General features: G+C 41.7%; 1 protein-coding gene across 1 annotated transcript in view; it reads left to right on the plus strand.

The window, feature by feature from the left end:
• SGK1 (serum/glucocorticoid regulated kinase 1) overlaps positions 1 to 22,962 on the plus strand; it is an 81,024-nt gene that overhangs the window by 17,714 nt on the left and 40,348 nt on the right. Inside the window, exon 2 of the mRNA XM_075414003.1 lies at positions 10,928 to 11,146. Within this exon, the coding sequence (XP_075270118.1) occupies positions 10,928 to 11,146 (219 nt within the window). The remainder of the gene's footprint in view (positions 1 to 10,927; positions 11,147 to 22,962) is intronic.

The following is a 22,962-nucleotide window of genomic DNA, read 5'->3' on the forward strand; positions in this document are numbered from 1 at the left end:
TGGGACTATAAATAAATGTTGCTTGCAGCTTTGGAGGCAGGAAATTCTACAAACATGGGATCCACCTTTCAGATAGACTGAGCTAGATTTCATTAAGTATCTTAAAAGAATATCATACACAGAAAGTTTTGAATCATTAATCAACAAATGTTAACTTCATAAGAGTCGCTTGTATTAAGGAGTTTTACTTTCATTCTGTGCAATTGCTACAGGAAGATGTATGTTTTCTTTTCAAAATATTCAGGACCGTATGTTTTCCTACAGTGACAGGATATGTATCAAGTGGTGCCACTACCCTAAGTTCATTTTTATCATCCTTGCTGGGAAAAATTAAGATGAAAAATCAATGAAAGATCTTAAAAGAATTGGTCACATTTGGCACTGGATTAATTTGTCAAAACACTTGAATTATAAAATCGTCTCCTAACTTAAATCTACACTGAAGATGGTGGTTTAATACATAAGTTCTTGTGTGGCTTGACATAATACAATTTTTTAAATCCTGATTGAAATGTGTCGGTGCGTCACACACTGCTGTGCACAGGATCTCAGCTGGGATGCCATTTAAAAATGGCTGATTTTAGCAGTATTCTTAGCAACTCAGCAGCAAAGGCAAACTGGCCACTAGAAAAAGCTAGGAAGAGAAACGGTGGGCATTTTCCTGGAAGACATGTCTTTGAGCAAACATGTCTCCTTTGACTCAGGAACAGAAGAACGAAGGCACTTCCCTTGCGTGTGTTACCCAGAGGTCTGCTAGATGAGAGGAGCAGCCTAAAGCTCCAGAGTGCTCCAGTGGGGCTCCTGACCGGGGCTGTGCCAGTCTCCCCACAACACTGCCATGCCATGCTGCAGGTGAGACCACATGGGCTGCCCAAGCCCCTGCTTGCCAGGTCCCAGCCCCAGCCTTCCCTTGCAAAGGAGCTGACCTCTGAAAAACCACTCTCATCTCTCACCCGGAGCTGCTCTGGGAATATTGCAGCTTTCTGAGGTATATGGTCTGTCTCGCAGCTCTGTGAGTGTTTTGGTACGTCTATCTGTCAGGGCCAGAAGGACTGGATACCTTACATCAGCTCATCTGATGGCCCTGTCTGCTTTTAAGATGGATAAAAAATTAGGATGGTGTGCAATATTATATAACAAATTACAAGGGTCACCTTCTGCTAAATCAAAAGGAGATTAGCGAAGTGCAGTATCAGGCTCAAATTAGGAACAGGAAAGTTATTAATTTCAGGCCACACAAAGTGTGCTTCACTGCTCTGAACTCTCTGAAGCTTTTGACTGAACGGCTAAGGATGACTGCTGAAGGGGACTTGGTTCTGTGTTCAGTCACCCGCTGTGGTCAGACACTGCAGCCATTACTCTTGTACTGCAGGCAAGCTTTATCATGCTGTGATATTTCAGCCCAGACTACTGAAGGATGCAAAATAATTATTGAATCAGAGATTATTGAATTAGAGAATAGGGAAGGTATGAGCGAGCAGTCTCGGACTATTTGGGATAGGATTTGGGGTTCTATTGCTTATGTGGGTTTTATTTGATCTAGAAGAAAAGCATTTTTGACTTGGTTGCCTGGAAATATTAGACTTGCGCATATACAATAAGACCATTTTGTTTTGTTTTCCTGTTTGACATAATAGGCACAGAGAGGGTGTTTATATGCCAGCATGGACAATGAATCTATTGTCTTATTTCTTGTAGAAACAAGTGCCATCAGTGCTTACAATTGATCCAAGAGCTCTTACCTGATTCCAACACATCAGTTATTTATTCAGAGAGAAAAGAATCTCATGATATTAACAATTGTTATCAAGGACAACATGGGAGGAAGAGAGGAAAACACTAAGTGGTGCCTGTTCAGTTTAGATTTTTTTTGTGTCACAGTTCAAACAAATCAGCCAGTCAATGTGAGAGCACAGCAAAAGCTGATTTAGCTATCAATGTGAGATGTGGGCTTTACAGACTTTCTCTTGCACCACTGGAGTTGGCAAGAGCTTTCCCATTTACTGGAACAGGAAAATCCGCCAGGCAGTTGTCTGTGCGCTCATTAACACTCGTTATCAGCATTACTGGTGTGCCTAAGTTTTCTGCTGCTCTTCTTGCCTTCACTTGGATGCAACTTGTTCAGCAGCAATACTTAGAGGATCCCAAATTCCTCAAGCCACTTTTGTACCCATCACCCTTTGGGATTGGTGTCTGACTGCAGTCCCATGCTGACATATATTTTTAAGAATCTCACCTTTGCTGCCTTGCTGCTGTGGCCTGGAGACATGTCATTCACACTTAAGACCATAAAAATCTGCCCTATTTACTTCAAGTGTTAACACTGCAAGTGATGACAACAACAAATATAGAAACATTTACTATGCTTCCTCTTGGATACATTTGATTTCTGTCAGATGCTGTTATGGTAAGTGAAATACTTTGGTGTGGGAAAGTGTGTGTGTGTGTGTGTGTGTGTGTGTGTGTGCGTGTGTGTGTGTGTGAACAGCAACAAAGTACTGACTAATAACCACGACAAAAGCCCCGAGATGCTCACAACAACACGATGAACCTGAGCAGCCATGTGGCACAGAATAGCTCAAATTCTCAGCGTGAAGCAGGAGTGTACCCAGGTCTGAGGAACCCACAAACACTTCCTGGCCCTCAGACTCAGGTATGTGTCCCAGCCCCTGTCATGGTGGGACAGCTGTGTCCTCCTCCCTGTGCACTGGGTTGTATGGGAGGAAACCTGGAGACATGAGCTGAAGGGGAGTGACGCGTTGAGCTTTGTGGAGTGATGGACATTTACACCAGACCAGTTTGCCCAGTGGCTGTATGTCATAAATTGATTAGGTAGAGGTAGATGGACATGGTAGAAGATTATTACACATTCCAAGTAAAAAAAAAACAGAACTAGGATAGGTCAATCCTCTAATCCAGCCCTTAAGGCTCCAGAAATCGCTGGGATGCTAGGAAGATCATGAAAGGCATCAAGTTAAGACGGTCACATATGCCTTTGTGTGCTCTTCTTTGTGATATTTATTAGAGTCACACCTACAGGCAGCCACAAAGGTGGAGGCTGTCCACAAAGATTTGTTAAAAAATTTATGATGAAACAGCAAAGGAAGAGAAGGATGGGAGGAGAAACTGAGCCCCAGAGAACTGGCACAGATACCTCTAGAGCCTGCAGGAGTCCTGTTGCATTCAGAGGTGCATTCCTCTCTCTTGCAATACCAGGTGCCCAGGACCGAAGTGTGCCGGGGCTCCTGTAAAGAACATTGTCATTCCCTGCACTCCTCCGCCCCGAGAGCTGTGGCTGCTTCATCCTTTCCCAGCTCTCCTCCACACGCAGGCAACTTATCTCCTGGCACATTGGGAGGGCTGAACTCTCCATGGATCCAGGCCATGTTCATCCACGCCTGGGTGGAAACAATGTGCTCTGTCATTTGGCCTCAGCCCGCTTTTTAGAGAGCAGCTTCTCAGCTTGCAGAGAAAGCAGCAAATGATGACTCTGCAGTGACTTGCCCTTCACTTTCCTTTTTAAAATGAAATGTGATTATTAATCAACAGAGTGATGTGTCTCAGGGCTCTGGAGGGGAAAAAATAGCTTGAGGTGATTTGACAAAATGATTCTTTTGCTGTGCTGCATTTCCCACGGGGCATGACAAATTAAATGTCGAAGCCAGCTAGAGAGTAGTGATATATCTCAGTCCGGGCATTAATCAGCTTGTCTCTCATTTACCACTTTCCATTTAAGTAGATGACTGTATACAGTTTGAACAATGGAGCTTTTTATTCTGTAATCTCCCTAACTGTAATTTAAATAGGCTTCCTGACAGTTGCCCTCAAGGCTGTGGGGGAGATGATTCCAAGAGCTCCATGTCCACCTAGGGCTTACATAATGGATGAAAATTCAAATCCTGGTCCAACGTGCAATTAGATAACGCCAGGAAAAGGAAAGAAGGGATCGGATGGACTGCAATCGGAGAAGGAGAAAAGTACATTTGATATCACTGGGAGGCAGAACTAAAACACACACACACACACTGACCTAGATCACGGTTGAGGCATTTGATACTGTCTGGTCGGGAAATGAATATTCAGAGACTTTGCAATGCAGCATGTAGAGTAAATAGGAGCTGACTGAGAGCCATAAAAACCCATGAACTGATGCAAACAGGAACATTCATGAAGAACGGAAATTTAAGTACAGAGGAGTTCAAGTGCACAGAGTGGTTTATTTCAATCCCCCCAAAAAACAGGAAAAAAGCTTTTCCAGAGTTTCAGAGGAAGAAAATGCTGCCACACAGATCATATGGTTACACAGGCCGTCAGATTAAATTCAATACTCTTGTGCTGATGGGTGTGGTGTTTCACTGAGAACTGGCTGATAATACTGGACCTCCAAGCAGATTGCCACAGTTGCACTTAAGCCTTTCCAGCATTCATTTTACCCTCAGTCTTCAGCAAATGTTTGCAATTTTAGATATCTAATGGCCTATCAAATTTGTCTACAAGTTTATGCCCTCCTTCTTTCACATTAATATTTACTGCTTTAGAATAGATGTGTTCATATTGCTAAATCCTGCTCAAACCAGTAGTCTGCACCAGGCACTGGGACTTAGTGCAGTAAAGTGACTCTCACATCCACAAAGTACCTCATCCTGCAAAACCTTAGGTCCCTGCATAAGGTGCCTTTTCCTTTCCAGTGTATTCCACACTCCTGAGAGTCAAGCCTTCAGCTGGGAAGCCAGAAAACAAGCTTGTCTGTGTCCTGAGAAGCACTGGGTTTTCCAGGGTCTCAAAACCAGGGAGGACACCCCTCCATGGCCACTGGTGACATCGGTGCCTGCTTCCCTCCAGCAAAACCCACATCTGCATCGGTAGCGGCCTCCAGAGAACAGGCTGCTGTTTCTCTCACGGAAAATATTGCTCATGATTACAGTGATGGGGACAGGCTTATGAATACCTGATTAAAGTATAAAATGTGCTGAGTCGACTGATGCCATTGACAGCTGAGCCATATGAAATTAAAAGCCGTATCTGTTTGCTATTACATAAGAGGAAAAGCCAGGAGTGGAAAAAACCCCTGGAACTTGGCAAATCTCATTTAATCACATCTGGCAATTTTCTAGTCTGAGTGATTATCGCTGTTGGATATCATGTTTTTGGAAAGTAAATCAAACAAAGAAACTAGAGCAAACAAGAGTCAGAAAATAAGAGCCTTTAAAAAAAAATACTTGTGCACCTTTCAGCAATATTATAGGCCATGCCTCGGAAAAGGGTATTTAAAGCTTTTCTCTAGGAACACTCACTTTTCAGTTTACTTTAGGATTAGTGACAGATGGCTACGCACTAAGAGGGTGTACAACACTCCTTTGAACTAACTTATCTTGAAAGAATGGGGAAAGTTTTAATCAGTTTTCTTTGTGTTCATTGCAACAAATACAAGAAATACCAAACAACTTTGACTAGCCTCAAAGGTCCTTTGGTGGTCCAACAAAACCAGAAGTACAAAAAAATCCTAAAATGTGACAAAGTAGATGGATATACTGAAGTATATTCCCAGCCATGAAGGTCTGTGAGTGTGAAGTTGATCGCATTTTTTCCAAACAAATAGTTCTATCTCAAGGCTAAAAACAATAAAATATCATTTGACTTGAAAATGTGAAATTTCTGTATATGGAAAAGTTGACATGAGTTGCTTTGACACCTTCAAAACTCTTTCTTTTTGGAAATTACTCAGGTTAGTAGATGTATTAAAGCTGATCATGTTTCACAAGCAACCTTGGTAAATCCTTTTCTTGCTTTGAATTTTTTTCTCTCCAAACAGGGCAAGGCAAGGGTTCCCTGAAACATTTTGAATCAACTTCTTTCTAATAGCACTAGCGCAATATTTGACAAATCTCAAGCCTGTCTGCGTGTATGGGTATGGATGATCTCTTGCTCAGCCTTAGAAAGTAGCGACAGACACTAGCCCTAAGCGAGAGAGGATGCTGATCGGCAGCTACTGCGCCACGAACGACTGGCAGCTCACACCACAGGCAAAGCAGACTCTTGTCCATCTGCACAGTCCTGTGAGGCTGTACATTTAAAGAATTAGTGTGGGAACAGTGAACCTCATAAATGCAGTTATAGCTTAAGCAGAGACTGCTGGGCACTCCACATCAGGCGTGTAGTAGAAGCAATTTCTAGGGGATATGAGTTGTTGATGAGAAAATGGCGTAACAAACCTATAGTCATGATGAGGCAAGAGAAACTGGGACCTCTTTTCTGTTCTGCTCAGTCCTATTCAGATTATTTCAGACACCCTTAAAGAGTCAGCTGCTTGTACTCTGCAACGGCAGATGAAGTTGCCTGGTGAGTTTAAAGAGCTTCGCTTTGGAAATGAAAGTACGGAAATCTTCAGAAGCAGTTCAGAACAAAATTGCTTCCTGCAGCTAGGAGCAGACTCTCATTTACTTACTGGTAGATTGGGACACCATCGTAAAAATAATAATAAAAAAAAATATTTCCATAACCAAATACTCCTTACGCCACCATGAAGAATGACAAACCTGGCACTGTAGTATATCAGCATCATACAGCGCCCTAAACAACAAACTGTCATCTGCTCCCTGTTAGTCTGTCTTAGTCAGTCAGGGAAGCAACTGTGAGAAATTTCTTCAAAACCATTTTTCTTTTTTTTATTGCAATTGTGTGTTGGAGCTTTTCTAGTGGAAATGAATTCAAAAGAAATGAAGCCTTGCACTTCAAAATCTTTAGTGACATTTAATTAAGATAGTCCAAGTCAAACAGAGCTATAGATCTAAGGCACTTGTCTAGTGTAAATGTAAATATTAAAAACGCAAAAATCTTTGAAGTCTATTAAGGTTAAAGCTCTACAAAAACCTATAGTGTAGACTTACAATTCAATGACTAACACATAAGCGTAATGTTTCAATAAACTTAACTGAGTCACTCTAAAAAATAATATATAATCTACAAATGTCAACAGAAACCTGAGACCTGCATAGCTAAGCCCAGGGAAGTTCTTTTCCTTCAGAAGTCAGCTCTTGGCCCTGCTGCTATGAAGGTGCTGCCAATTCATACTTCCGGTTTCGAATCAATATTTTCAATTTTTTTGGATAGGGATACATGTTGAAAGTCAATGGTGAATAATGTTGTTTTCCACTCAGAGTATTGGTAACAATTACCACACTCTTAAGTACACATTACTCTGCATTATCTGTGATTTTTAAAGGGTAAATTTAGGGTTTGTCTGCTGAGGGATACTGAGGGATGTTAGTCTGAATTATGTGAAGACGTGAAATTAGAAGAGAATAATTAAATGCCATTCAAGTCCTCATGGACCTTTCAATTCAGAATAAAACCTGAAATTTTAACTTAGATAAAAGAAGCAAATGGCTACAGAATGAATTACTCCCATCTTCATTCTGAACTGAGCCTTCCACACAAGGGTTTACTGTGTGCTTGCCTAATTTGTACCTGGGCCAGCAGACATTAGCACTTCTACGTAGGCAAGTTCTAAAACCAACAAACCTGTCGGATCTCAAGGTAGCGCGCTGGCACCCACCGAAGTGGCAGCCCCTGCTCAGCTCCCTGTGCTGGCACCCACCGAAGTGGCAGCCCCTGTTTGGCACCGAGCCCTGGCTTGGCATCCCACAGAATTTCGCCGAGTCGGCATGGCACCCTGGACTGAGCAGATGCGGCCTGGCATATATGAACCCGAGCTTTGCTCGATCCAGCAAATGAAAAATGAAATTGTTTTAAACCTTTTCTCTCCCAGTGCATTTGAACTGTGGGTGTGCTAACTTATTGGAACTGGCTCCAACTATTTAAAAAAAAAATCCTGGTAATCCATCAAACCTCCAAGCTGGATACTCCTGAAATTTTCCCACATTAGTTTCTTCAAAAACCTGTTGTACTAAACAGAAAAACAGTATGACCAGACCAGTGTTCATAATCATACTTCTTTTTCAGCTCTTAGTACAGGCTGTACCTATAATTTGAAAATATCTGTTTAATCTAGTATTTTCAAGCAGCAAAAAGACATTCAGAGGAAAAATTGTGTACCTGAGTTAAAACCAGGAGTCAGCCTGGAATGAACAATAATAAGAAAAATTGTTTAGGATTCAACCTGAACTCAGGGACTGCTTGCTGATGCTAGAGCCAGAAGATGTCACCTACACTCAGGTGTGTGCAGCTTCATAAAATGCATGCCCTGTTATGTTCTCTCATCATTACCATTCACACAAGTTAAAGCACTGGTGGGTAATTTTTCTTTCATGATCATTATGCTGCTGAATGTATATTTCATTGTCATTAAAAGATACAGGTACAAGATCATTTGATACAGACAGATCTTTCTGCATCAGGAGTACCCAGGTCACATCTTGAATGCTTCCTAGTACACAGGCAGGCTCAAGATCTGGAAATGAAAACACATGACAGGTGCAGCTGTAACAGAAATTATTGATTAACTGTGTCACTGCAAATGCCCTGGATTTGAAATCACAAAACCGGACGTCATTAGGTCTTAATGAAACCTCAAACCGAGATTTGCATTTGAGTTCCTGCCTGAGCTGATGCTGTGTGTAATCAAGTAGTCTCGAGCAAAAGACTGCGTGGTCTCTTGGATTTTAGGAAAAGCTGAACCTGTACCTCATTGCAGCCCAGACCCCTCTCTGCTGTCTTTTCAGTTCTTCTTTCATGTACGCTTTTGCCTACTGTGTGCACCCATAGTTATACGACTGAAAGAAAGGCAGAACCAGGTCAGAAAACAACTGATCACCAGTCTTAACTTAAAAAGACAGAATGAACAGTCATTTACCCTGCTCAGAATCACATTAAATACATTGTGTGCTTCCCACAATAAAACTACACTGGAAAACCAAGCATGGGTTTTTTTACCAAGAATATAATTATTCTTTTCAACATACCAAATTCTGGAATTAGATCAAGACACACAACCATGAATTTACTTGGGGAGAGTAATATATTTAATGATGTGCTTAACAATCATAGAACCAATTGTGCTTGGCAAAATAAATGTGTTTAAAATCTGCTAGAGTCAAAAGATCAGTTTCAAAATATGTTTATTGAAATGAAATCTGAAAAAAAATAACCCTTCCCCCTACAACTTCAATGCAGCAACTTGAAGCTAAAAAAGTCTGGATAAGGAAAACAGTAAGCCAATAATCTCTCTGCACTAGTAGGGAATTTAGGAATTATAAAAGCACAGAAGTTTAATAAAAAACATACATTAGTGTTAACCTCCTGGAAAAATGACACCACAGAACTTTAAGCATTTGGGTTTCAATCCTGTAAAATTTGTTACAAAAGCAAGCAGACATGGTACTTGCCAGCTATGATATCCAAAAACTGTAGTGACCAAAACGGGGGCTGACATTGTAGGGATGCTCCAAAGCATGGGAGTAGGGACTAATGTCATCCATACGAACTGACGCTGCTAAAAACTGCAAATGGGGAATGCAGTGGGAAGTGGCTCATTTGCCCACAGAAGGACATCTATTTGCTTAGTTTCCATAGAGAGGAGAGAAAAATTTTCCTAACCTTGAGATTTCCGGCAGGTCAGCACAGCAGGGCAATTGCGGGTGTATCGCTCACAGAGGAGTCACCAGCAGAAGGCTGGTCAGATACGTTTCATTCTGTTTGTTTATCATACGTGATCCTGGTAACCAGTTGCAGTGATCTAGATTTCTACTGTTAATCAAACACTTGGCATCATGCTTATGACTAATGTAGCGTAAAATGTTTATTTTCCTGATGTAAAGCATCCTCCAATGGCAAATATCCTGTCCTAATGAAGCATGGTGATGCCGAGGCCGAGTGCTTTTTCCGGCTTCCCTCTGTGGAAGTGGCACGGGGTGAGTGCCGTGCACCCCAGTGCGAGTCCCTGCAGCCCTGCCCCGCTCCCCTGAGGTTCAGCTCCCGGAGAAAAGGGGCTCTCTTGCCAGTAGGAGCCTGGTTGGGCTGTCAGCTCTGGCTGGCTCAGCTTTCCCCCTCTGGACTGGTAAAGCACATCCTGATGCGTCCCTGTCCTCGTTTCGCATTCAAATGAGAGAGCTCTGATCAGCTTGAGTGCAAACACAGCACAGCTCATATAGTAGTGTCTTTGCTTTCATAGTACAAAATTACTTGGAAAAAGAGCTCAGAAAGGTCTCTGACCCCTCACTTGTTAAAAAATCCAATACTTTTGATTCACTTGGCAGAAAACAGTCACAGAAGTGAAAGGAAGAGCAAAGAAAGTGCACAAGGCTGACATCGTGCCCTGTAAGTGTGGCGTATTATGCTCCTAAATAGTGTCCTTCCTGCTCTAGTGCCCCAGGTGCTAGCCCAGGAGCTGCAGAGACAAGGGGAAGGCAAATTAGAGGAGTGGGGGTCAATATTCAGGGCAGGTCAACATGAGAAACTGACTCTTGAATGTAGTGATGGGGGGGCACAGAGAAGGCTGAGATTGTGTATGACGTCAGAGATGAAACAAGATATTGCTGTTGAAAAAGGACTGCAGAAAGCTTATAGTATTTCGATCGTACACCTGCAAAACCAGTCTGCTTTCTCCCCACAGGGGGAACTGAGCTGTCTAGGCTGGTAATACTTGCTTTGGGTAGTTGTCTTTCTCTTCTTAGCAGTCTACCATATATTTTAATATCTTTATGAAGCCTGAAAACTTTGTATTGTGGGTAAACTTACAGCAGACTTGCATGAAATAGCAAATGATTCTCTGCATAAAGAACCTGGCTATGGTGTGCGCTCACACACACGCCCTGGTATGGCCTTGTACTTTCTCCTGTAGAAAATTGATCCTGACCCTATATGGTATCTGATTATTTTCCCCAATCAGTGCCTTTATCCGCATCAGAAACCCTACTGCACCACCCCAGCTGCTGCAAAGAGAGTCCCTAATCTCCTTCTGTGTTGGCAGGTACGAAGGTGGATTAAGAGCCCAATGGTCAGCGTTGAAAAGCACCCACCTACCAGCCTCAAATACCCGGGGCCCACCGTGACGCATTTACCTCTCGGGGACGCGGAGCTCGAGCCTCCTCCGCTGTGCCAGACCTGCCTGAGCGACCACCCTTCCCAGCGAGACATCGCTCCTCCGGAGGCCGAGTCCTGCTCCTGGGAGAGCCAGAGAAGCAGCAAAGTAAGCCGCTCTTTCCTCCCCCCAGAATTTGTTTAGACGCTTCGCACTGGTAACGGGCCTGTGCTTACGAGGTCGTGCTTCCCTCTGGGAGAGGGGATTGTCCAAAACTCTGCTGACCAAGACTGTTGTGCACATCTTGGCTCTGCTTTCTACCTTGAACTTTGGTACCCGCGGACAGCGTGAGAAACCAGAGGTTCTTCACTAAAGCACTGCGATGTAGTCTCGCAGCATTTGAACAGATTAGTAGTAGCACAAAGTAGTGTTTCCCCATTTTACAGAAACTGAGGTGCAGAGAGGTGACATTACCCTTCCAAGATAATGAAAAGGATCAGGACTTGTTAATTTTTTTCCCTTCTGTCCCACAATTCCATGACGACCCTTCTTCCCTCCCCCAAGCCATACCTAGCTTTCTCCTTAGAAATAAGAATTTGCTCAGGGAGTTTTCCTGAGCACGAGGAGAACGATTTGGCAGGTCTTCTAAGTAAAGGGAAACCCTGGCTTGCCTGAAGTCATGCCAGTGTGTTATAAATGACAACACCATTCTGTGTGTAGTGCTGGGCACCTGCACACAGATGTGAAGGTGGCAAAACCGTGAGGGCTGAGATTAAATGGTCAAGAAGGGGCTTTTCTGAGGCAGAACTGAGACCTTTTTTTTCATCCTTCTGCTCCACCTAATCCCCGTGGAGAAAAGCCAAATGCAGAACAGAAAGTCTTGCCCAGAGCCTGTCATCCCTGACAGAACCATCCCTGCCTGGAAATGGCACACAAAAAAATGAGGGAGTTGTAAAAACACAAAAGCAAACAAATAAGAATCTTTCCAAGTACAAAGCAGAGCAAATGTGACCAGGCATTTATCAAAGCCTCAGCACACAGCTCACAGCAGAAACATTTTTTCATGCTACATCTGCTGCATTTTTAAACAGGGAAATTCAAACAGCAGGTAAAAACAGAAGTCCTGTGCACTTCAGAAATCCAGAAAAGGCATTTTGGTGAAACATATGCACAAGCGGAGGAGCTAATTACTCCTCCATTTTACTTCATTAAGAAGATTAACTTTGCTCAGGCTGGAGCATGAAAAAATGAAAGCACCAAAGGTGGAGGATTCTGCAAATCCGTTGCCTTGCCATCAATCACTTCTACTCCTCTACAGCTGTAGGGCCTCACGACCTATTTCCATCAGGTTTTACGTGCATATGGGATAGATTTGGCTGAATGCAGATTTCCCCAGACCCCTCTCTCAGTCTCATTACTGCAGGCAGCGGAGAGGCTGCTTACTCAGCAGCTGGAGTCTGCAGCAAGGGGGATACTTTGTACGCTGCTTTAAAAACAATGTCGCCTGGCGAAAGACTCCTTGGACAAAGCTATCCTGCATAAGGAGTCTTTTAAGAAAGTTAAAGCACACAGTCTTTGATGTGATTAGATGTAAAATCACTGCCTCTTTCTCTACAGTAAAACCAGGCAGGAAGCTTTTAATAATAAAAGCTGAAGGAGCTCCGTGTCTGACCTTTTCCAGGTTTAAAGAGAGTTGCTGGGTGAGATTCCTTTCAGGGGTTACAGACGGCACAAGCTGCATAATGTGAAGTAACTCCCTTCACTTCAAACCAATGAACTTGAACAGAGACAGTCCATATTTCAAGGAGAGAACGTGGTCTCTGTTAAATCAGTGGGGAGCTTGGGGTGAGGCAGTTGTCTCTCCTAGCTAATTCTTGTCTCCTTTTCCCTCTTACCCTTCCTTCTCTGCATTTCAATACTGCAACCAGGTACTGGTACAGTGATTACAGTTCCTTTGTGCTATGCCCAGCACCAACACATACATGGATTCTACCAACCCTGTCCTTTTGCTCAAGGGCAAATTAATTCAAAAAGAAATCAGCTGTGAAATATTATTAAAAGCTATTATAGGCAACAAGGTTTCTCTAACATTTCTCAGGCTATCCTGATCAGTTTGAAAAAAGCCTTATAAAAACAACCTGATTAAACCACATCACCCAAGGGAACACGTGTCTGTATTCCTATTCTTATTTCCTACACAAAACCAGGGAAAAAAACATTACTGCTTGTTTACTGTGATGGTAATTAGGTAGTGGAGCCTTTAAAAATTGACTTAACTTAAATAAGATGGTACTGGAACTGAAGTATTTTAAATCATGAGATTTTTTGTCATGATAGGCTTCCATTTCCACCTTCCCAGGCCTTTCTATTAAGGCATATGTCAACTGGAGTTTATAAATGATTACTGATTTAGCTTCTACTAAGTCTGCTCTATTATTTGTATGATAGTGTATTGTCTCTGTATTTTTATGACATTTTTCTTAATTTTATACAAGATAATTTTCAAGGATTGCCAGAAAACTATGCTAATTTTCACATGACTGACTTACGTAGGTAAATTATTGTTTTTCGTAACCTAATGTGGATTAGTTATATGGAAGCTTACGTCTGCTCTACCAGTGTAACAGCTGAAGCCCTGAGGGCTTTGGACCACTGCCAGGGTAATGATTTACAATAACCATTCCTCTTTTCCATGTCTATCTACATGCTTCAGGTTGCGTAAAACTCACTGGCTTGATGAGGAGGTTAAATTTCCTTTCAAAACACATTGCTGTGCTGCACAACGTATACACTGCGTAAATAAGCTGGTTTTGAAAGAGCAGGCAAGCCACCTTTTAGACCTTCTTAGCAGTCTACTAAATATGGAGAGGGGAACATGGTGAAAATTGTGCGTGATTTAAATCTCTCAGGTGAGGGTTTACCAGGCTAGGTTATTAGAGGTAAACCATGCTTACACACACAGACACACAAAAAAATCCTTCATATTCTGCATGACATGTATATGTTGCTTACACTGTATTCTTACGCGCTGTATTGTTATGCCCTTGTTTCAGACCTTCCTCTAAATAAGCAAAATATAGCAGACCTTGTTAGTGAGCTCAAAATATCCTCTTTTTATTCTCCAAACAGAGCCAACAGCTAGGTTCAAGGCTTGTTCTGCTCTTTGCTCTTTGTCTAAAAAAGCTCCTGCTGCCATATCTGTCGGCTGGCATTTGCCCTGAAGCACCATGGACACATCTCTATCTACTAGACCAAAGCCCTGAGTGTTTAGAGCTTTCTTTTCTTTCCAATACTAAGCAAAAACCCCGCGCTGCCCCCAGCTAAAGGATGAGAGGAGGGAAAGAGCAAACTTCTGTGCTGACCCCATTTGATCAACGTGAGTTTAAACTGCCGGGAGTGTCTCCGTGTGCCCAGCACAGCCACCGCTCTGTGGCCCGGGGCTCAGGGGTGCTGAGCAGGGAGCCGAGCCCCGTCAGCCTGGGGGGATCTGTCTGTCCCTATGTCAGGTGCAATACAGTGGGTCTGGCAAAGCGGTTTCGTCTCTTCGGCCTCTCTCGCCACTGCTGTGGGGCTGGCAGCGGAAAAGAGATGGAGGGTGCTGAGGGAGTTGCCCTGTATTTCTCCACCCACTTCTGTGCTTCCATAGAATCATAGAAAGCTTTGGGCTTTACAGGTCATCTAGGCCAACCCTTTGCCTGCACCCTTGCCTGGTGTCTTTTGTGAAGGAGCAGCAGGAAAGTCCTGCTTAGGGCTGCAGGGTATTCAGTGCTGCCACCTTTTTTACAAGTCCTTTGCAGCTTATTGGAAGTTAATTACTCTTAAAGGCACTTTTGGATCTTGCTATTAGATTGATAGCAGGAATTTATTTTACTATTAAAAAGCATTCCAAGTTCCTGTGTATAGGAGAGCTCTTGATTTCAGTCAGATTTCAGCACTTTGCCATATGTCAAGTCTTGCTTTAGAGACGAAAATGCTGAAATAAATGTATCCAAGCCAAAGGTTGGGCAATTATTTGAAATAGTTCTACTTATGAATCTCTCCTATAAATAACCTACAGCTTCTAGAAATCTGCATTTGAAATCGGGTAAGAATATGTTTCAGGTGAAATACATTGTGTAAAGTGGCATCATAAAAATAAATGCCTTTTAATGGAGTAGGAAAATGTGAAAATCAGAAAAAGAAATATCTGACTAGCTCTCAGTAAGGGAATAGTTTGGTGACAGATATGATTGGGCTTTTTAGGGAAAGATGGTTTTCTCACAAATTTTGGATAAAAAGCCCTCCTGCATTTAATGTTCTGCATTGGCAATGAGGCACTGTGTGATTTACACCCTGATAAGTGCTAGTTAATACACAAACATATGCACACACACAATAGAGGAAATGGAAATCCTGAAAGCCCAGTATGGGACAATTAATCCTGGAGCAAATATATGCAAAAAATGCTGCAACAAAACTTAATTTGGAAAAGAAAAGTAGGTGAAAAAGAAGAAGCTTGCGTAACAGAATTGTTCAGTGAAATAAAATCTGGAGAGGTCTGTGAAAGCCTTGAATAAACCTAGGCAAATTAACAACCTGATGGAAGATTACACTTGATAAAGACAGAAACACTGTAATGCACTTTGACAGAATAATTAGAAATACTCAGTATACACAGCAGGGTCTTAAATTAACTGTGATTATTCCAGAAGGCAGCCCTGGGTACCACAGAGAGTAGCTTAGTGAAGACTTCAGCTCAGGATGGCTCAGAAGGTCAATCCCACATCCAGCAAAGCCAACCTTCGACACATTCGTTGAGGAGTGCAGCCCCCCATTCACTGAATTCAATTCTGCCCCTATGAAGACATACAGGGAGGGAAGGGAAATAAATATACCTAGTCTGGGTGGGGACAGACCAGTGATATTAGGGCAACAAATGCCTGGGAAAGGCCTTGCAGGCTAAGCTGTATAATTCTTTCCCTTCATCTATATAATGACATCCACTCTGAAGTGGCTGGTAGAGCCCCAGTAAGCAGGGTCCTTTGGGAAGAGATTGCCAAGAAGCGTAGGACAGACAAAGAGTCCGGTGGTCGAATGAGCCAAGAGCTCATTTGGCTGATATTTGGTGTGAGAAACCTTGTCATCTTGCGCATGCTGGAATCTCCAGGGGACAAATACAGGGAATCAGGAAACAGTTATGAAGATCGTCCCAGGGAGTTTTGGTTTCCCCTTTTGTCCCTTCTTGCAATCAGCAAAAGCTGCTAGTAAGAAAATAACCATATTCTTAAACTCATTCCAGAAAAAATATGGCCTTTTATTTGCCTGCTCCACTGCAACAGTGAAATAGGAGGGATAGGTCTGGAAAACAAAAATGGAAATCAATTGAAAAGTTTCCATTTAAGTTAACATATAGCACAGACTTAAGAAGAAAATCTTGTATATGGTATAAAAGACTGAACATTATAAGCAGACTTTAAATGTAAGAGTTACAGGGATCTGGAACTGTCTGTCAAAACAGGAGACTCAAACTTATTTACAGCTGGAGCTTAATACGTGTAGGATGTTCTTGCCATTACATTTGGTTACTCCAGATTTCAGAGTATTTTGCTACATCCCCAAAGACTGGAGGATGAGGGTTTATCCCACTGAGTTTGGGAACAGTACCTTGTACTCGTAAGAGTGACATACAGAGAGATAATCTGTTGGGCAACCCTGTTTTCAATGGTCTGTGTTGTATTGACAAGGATACTTCCGACATAATACAAAGGAAAAAGATGTTAAAACCAGCAAAGAAAACATTTGTGTACTACGTGTAATTTAACTTGAGAATCCACAACCACTGGAACTCCATTGCTTCTGTTTGTCTGTTGTTCATGTGCAAGTGAACCCAGTCATCATACTCTGCTCCAGAAACGTATTTTAGCACTGTCTGAAAATGAAAGAGAGTTTTAGAGAACCAGGTGGTTCAATATGGGCAATTAGAAAAATAAAGAAGGTATTTTGTACTTCTCTCCATCCAGCAACTTCTGGCTGCAAAAAGTCTATATTTTCTGGATCATCACAAGTCAAAGTTGTAGCTTAATCCTGCAAGTTGACAGTCTCAAAAAGAAAACTCATTTTCACCAGCATAGCTTACAGCTATTTCCTAAATAGCTGTTTCTAGCTGACTGCACTAAAGCTCTTTTAGCTATTGATACAAATGTGTCACTAATGGGTTTTTGATGGAATTCGGAATTGAGTACATCTGAATACATATCTCTGCCCATAAGCACAAGCTTATGTATTTGCCAATAGGTATCTGTACTTTAGGAATTTGGTCATGTGTATATCCAAAGGCCAGTGACTCAAATGTGATTTTATTGCAAAACCTACAGTTCTAGCAAGATGAAAAGCAATCTTAGATTTCTCTGTTGCTCAGATTTCTCAGCAGCTGTGAGAATCAGCTGTGAAAGCAACATGCGAGTGAGGTGGTAACAGGCTTTGTTTCAGGGATTAAGTCTAAATGCAGTACGTACTTTCATGGTTTTGTAATGGATTGATATAGGGTTATTATGGATAATATTTATTTAGACGAGTCAAAAATGTTTAACACAAAAGCGTTTTCAAATGGAAATGGCAAAGCACAGTTTGCAAATGCAAGGCTGAAATTATGTGTAATTTCAGTGAATGGCAAAGACTGAATAGCAGACAATTGCCTGTGGGGGTTTTTGCGGTCCCAACTGACAAAGTGAAAGTCTATATAGCACAGAGCATATAAATCAGTTCCATGACTCAAAGAAATGATGTAATACATCAATCATCTGCTTTACAAATATGCAGTGAGGCGCTCAGTCATTTGTACATCCATCACAAGTCTGTTCAAGTGCCATACAGATAGTAAATTAATTGGACAAGTCAATATCAAAAACCAAAAACATGCTCCTTTTTGAATGCTGGTATAGCAGTACTGAAAATAATTAAAATATCTCTTATTTTAAAGAAACTAATTGTCAAGCATTTTCTCTGAGGACATCTGCAGCTGGAAAATTATTTATTGTACTTTTCATGGAGTTGCCATAATACCTGGACTGGAAATGACATCTCTTTCTCTCTCTCTCTTTTTTTTTTTTAATTATTTTTATTTTTAATATGGTGTTTATCTAGCACCTTTTCCACTCAGAGATCCAAATGACTTTGCTGACAGTTACAGAGATCAGAGAAATGTTCTAATTTCTACATTGGTCGTAGTAATCAGCAAATCCCCAGTGCAATGATTGTGAGGAATTTGAGGCAGATGCAGTAGACTTAATTTCTGATTCATTTTGTCCTGTCATGCAGGACAGACAAGGCTTATTTCTGATTAACAAGTGGTCAGATACATAAAGTCAATAGATTTGCTTACTAGAATGGAGCAATGTTCTCTTTTTCTCCAGAATCCTGCTTCTGGCAATATTTAGTACCTGATGTCAAAGAAGAAGGGGAACAAACCCAGTCAAAACGTGCTTTGTTTGAAAAGAATGTATTTTTTACAGTCTAATTCTGTGTTAGATCGGTTTGGTCTTCAAAGGTTATATTTAGCAGAGACAACTGGAGTTGCTCTTCTCTATTGGACTTTGATTTTTATCTGTTTATTGCCCATCTTGTAATCATTGCTTCAACCCATTTTGGAGATAATTCAGTGCTTCACAGTAGATAAATAAAGGAGTCTGTTGCATTGTGTGACAAGGTCATAAAATCAATCTGACAGGCAATTAATACTCCTCTCTTAAAGAGTAACAGCGCTGAAGATAAACAATTGTCTCACAAACGCGTGCATAAGACGGCATGCAGACTGCTGGAGACTAGGTCTGTAAAATACCTGAGCGTCACTTCAAACCAGATTCAAGCCCATTCACCAAGGGAACAATAAGCCATGCTATTGCATGGTCGGGGGGTCCAGGGCCACACAAGGACGGGCCACCTCTGCCACCTGGCCGTGGCAAGGGCCATGTCACCAGCAGGACTACTGGGAGCAGAGGGGTGAGCTGAAGCCTCCTCGACTTGATCCTCCTAAAGAATTCCTCCTCTGGCCAATTTGTGTTCCCTCCTTCCCACCAAGGGTCATTTCATGGCCTGTCTAGACTCTGCTTTTGAGGATTGGTAGGAGTAAGTCTTGTATGTCATTTCTTTGTCAAGAAATGCATTTCTGACCCAAAAAGAGGTTCCATAAAGAAAAGCTTGTTTCTTCCTCCGACTAGTCTATACACCAGTCTGTCTGTCCCAAGAAGCCACAGATATCACAAGACAGCCCAAGTGTCTTGGTCTGTATGAGTAACACAACAAGAAACATCTTAGTGTTAGTGTTACAGCTATTGCATTCCTTTGCAGTTTATAAATAAGTATCCCTATTTTTCTGTCTAGAACTTTCAGATAACCTTTTATGTAGGATTTTCCTCTTTGGACAAAGAGGTTATAATTGGCTAAGATCTCCATAGTAAAGTCATGCATTCTGTAAATCCTATTATGTTAGTTAATACAGTGCATACCGCTCATTTAAGGCAGTTTAATGCAATTCCCAGATCCCAGGACTCCTCAGTGTCTCCTATCTTAATACGGTGTACTTGCTCTGTATTCAATTATACCCTTTCCATTTTGTGAAATCTTCTTCCCCCTCTGAACAGTCAGCACAGGATGTTCTAAAGGATTTTCTGTAATGCACTCTCTGGATTTGACAGGTGTTTGGCAGTCAACTTTTTTGACCATTTGCATTAATGGAGAGATAATTATTTCCAACGCAGCAATGCAGCTGCATAAAGAGTTTGCGTAGTCTATATTTTATCACCTCATATTGACATTACCATTAAAACAAAAAAATCCCTACTCAGCTTCATAACAGTTACACTGTTTCAAAACCATTTTGGAGCGTTACTGGCAAAGGCTGCGTCGGTTTTAACATCCCTTGCTAGTTTTGCGTAAATTGGGGAACTAATTTTGGAGGAAAAGAAGTATCACATTTTCCTGATAGAGAGCTCTGGGGGGGAGGGTAATCCCATCTGACATCTATAAAGCCTTGAAGAAGGGGGAGTCAGGACTATGGGACTTCTATAGATTAGGAATGTCCAGTTTTAATGATCTGAAAATGAATCCAAACCCTTCTAATCAAGAAATCCTTAGCAGTGAACTGTCATGCGAAACCATGTGGGTTTTGCTTTCCCATGCAACAAAGAAAGTTTTATCTTTGCAGATAAATGCAATTACAGACAGACTTCAAAAAAACAAAACAAAACAAAACAAAACAACACCAAAAAACCCCACGAAGAAAGAACAACCAAAGAAACCCAAAAAGCTATTAAAAAACAAAAAACAGCAAACAAAATACAAATGCAGTAAAATCAATAAACATTTTAAGAGTGGTGTGATAGCACCTGACAACAACACCTGCCTTCTGGAGCAGAATCCATTGCCTACAGTTAAATACTTCAGTCTTTTACATTGCAGAGACAGAATTAGGTGTTATGGAATAGTGCTGAGCAAGCAAGTAGACAAACACAAAAGCACAAAAAGGGGCTAGATGTGTTTCTTTACACCACGAAGAATGACTAACATGCAAGAATGGTCTTCAAGAGATGCCATAGGACCCACTCTAGCTGTTGAAAAATAAGAGGAAGAGCTGCTAAGAGTGGATACCTCCCGCGTATTGTTGCTGGAAGTGTGGAGTGGAAGACTGAGGAAAGCAGAGATGGCAATTTAGATAGTTTAGTTTTCAAATCTGATAGGTGGGGAAAACAAACACCTCTCCACTCCCAAAGCATCTTCTAACTACTACTCCATAATAAGCTCCTTTAGGTGATAGTGGAGGAGACTGTGAATGCCTGCTTTCGCAGCTGCATCGCTCCGTATGAGCACACACAAAACCCGGTAGCCCACTCAAAGCGTGGGTAGCCTGCCTGAACACCCTTCCAGGTTAGATGATTCTGGGCTCTATTCATTGCTGGAAGGTTTATCTACGTGTCAAGTAGTTGTGGGATGAAGCACTGTTGTAGCTGAGAAGGAATCCTACAGCTGCTCTCTGCCTCCCAGAGGTCTGATTCTTGAGAATGGCCAGATTTTACCATCAGGCATGCAACGTTGATGTCCTTGAGATGCTTTTCAGAAAACACTCTAAAAAGGAAGGAGTTAGGATCGCTAATGCTAACAGATTTCCTCCTCGATTGTCAGTGTACTGGCTGTTATTACTCTTACTATGAAGTATCAAGCACTGCTAATGCAGAGGTACATATACACCTAGAGTTACAGGTTGTACCCTAGAAAACAGATGTCTAAAAGGTAACATAATTAAGATGAGAACGTTCAGTTTCTTAAGGCTTTCTCTTTTTTTATCTAGCCACAGGAACTGAGGGTCTTTGAGAGATAGATATTTTGGCTTAAAAAGCGGCCCTTTCATTGAAACAATTCCCCAAGCCCTGAGACACGTCTACTGAAAGAAAAATACAGCTGCACGCAAAGCCTAATGCATGCAGAAATACAACACAATCCTTTTTTCTACATAATAAATGACAGCTACTGAGGGAATGGCTACGGATGAAAAGAACAAACTTGCTTTCTTTTCAAAGCACCAAAGGGAAATGTATGAAACAATGAAGCTACTGAGTAAGACTCTCTCAAGATAAATATCATATATCTGAAAAGAAAAGTATCTTTAAAATCCGATTACTATAACTGGAAGAATTTCAGAAATCTGTATACCTTACTTCAATCACCAGTTGTTTTTGTCAGCAGTGAAAGTCTGGAGTTTTTCTGTTTAGCTTTGTTTTCATATTGCCATGCATCACTGAAATGCTACAAGGTTTTCAGTTCCAGCTGTCTCTGAAGGTCACTTTCTTTTTTAAATTCAGTTTGTCAGTAATCTATGCTTTTTATATTCCTAATGTGTCAAAGTAAAATTTTATATAAAAAGTTGGTTTGATTATGTATATTGATACTGCCTAAGTTGTCAGAAGTGAGAAATTTTAGGCACTTTGGGTCTTGGACACACACACACCCTGAGCTATTCTTTAAAAGCATTGCAGAAGGTAAGAAACATCCTTCATGTGCCAAGGAACTGTGTAGGACCTCAAGCCAGGACCTCAGAAACTGGGGCATGCAGAGCTGGTAGTGTGTCTAGGAACTCTTGCTCATTATCACTCATAACACTCACTTCTTAAAAGGTGGAATTGAAGGTATTCAGCCGCGACCTTCAGGGATGACAAATTTTAAAAGGAAATGCTCTCACTGTATCATCCCTTCTCTAGGATGAATGTGCACACAAGGCAGTACTACGAAAAGGGAGCATCTGTTCTACAGTGAAGTTATTTAGTTTTAACTGTCTTTTTCTGATTCATATTCCCTGGAGATAATACAGCAACTGTGGTTGGGAGTGGGGAAGGAGGTGGTGGTGAATTTCAAATTCTTCAACTTTCATCAATGCCATTTTTTCTTGAGGAGGAAATAAAAGAAATTCTGCCAATACGGTGTCAATCAGTGTGACCTGCAGAACAGAAGCCACATGCACTCTCTACATGCGAGAAGACCAGAGTTTTGTTACCACATCAGCTTCTGAAAGCCACATGAAATGGGGCTGACGTAATAGTGCAGCAAGCAAAGTTCTTATCACAGGTTATACGGCTGTTGACACATGGCACATTCAGGATATCCCTTCGCATATGAACTGCAGAGTAACTTTCCACCCTGATAAGCGCTCCTTAATACTTTCCACACTCTACAGTTTTGGGAGGACTCTTTGAAAATAAGTAATTGGTCATTAATCCCTGGAAGACATGGATACACCACAAAATATTGTTATGCTCAGGTAGTTCCTACTCCACAATGTGCCTCTTGAAGGATGCTGCATTACAGGCATAACTGGAACGCGAATCCCAGCTGCAAACCAGCCACCTCCTGAGCGTGTTACAGCCCACTCCCATGGTTTCAGTTCAGGTCTTTGCCTCTGCATTTGAAGGGGCCTTTCACACCCAATTCAGAAGATATTCTACCAACAGATCCGGCTC

This window comes from Opisthocomus hoazin, chromosome 2 (assembly GCF_030867145.1).
Source record: "Opisthocomus hoazin isolate bOpiHoa1 chromosome 2, bOpiHoa1.hap1, whole genome shotgun sequence".
NCBI classification, from domain to species: domain Eukaryota; kingdom Metazoa; phylum Chordata; class Aves; order Opisthocomiformes; family Opisthocomidae; genus Opisthocomus; species Opisthocomus hoazin.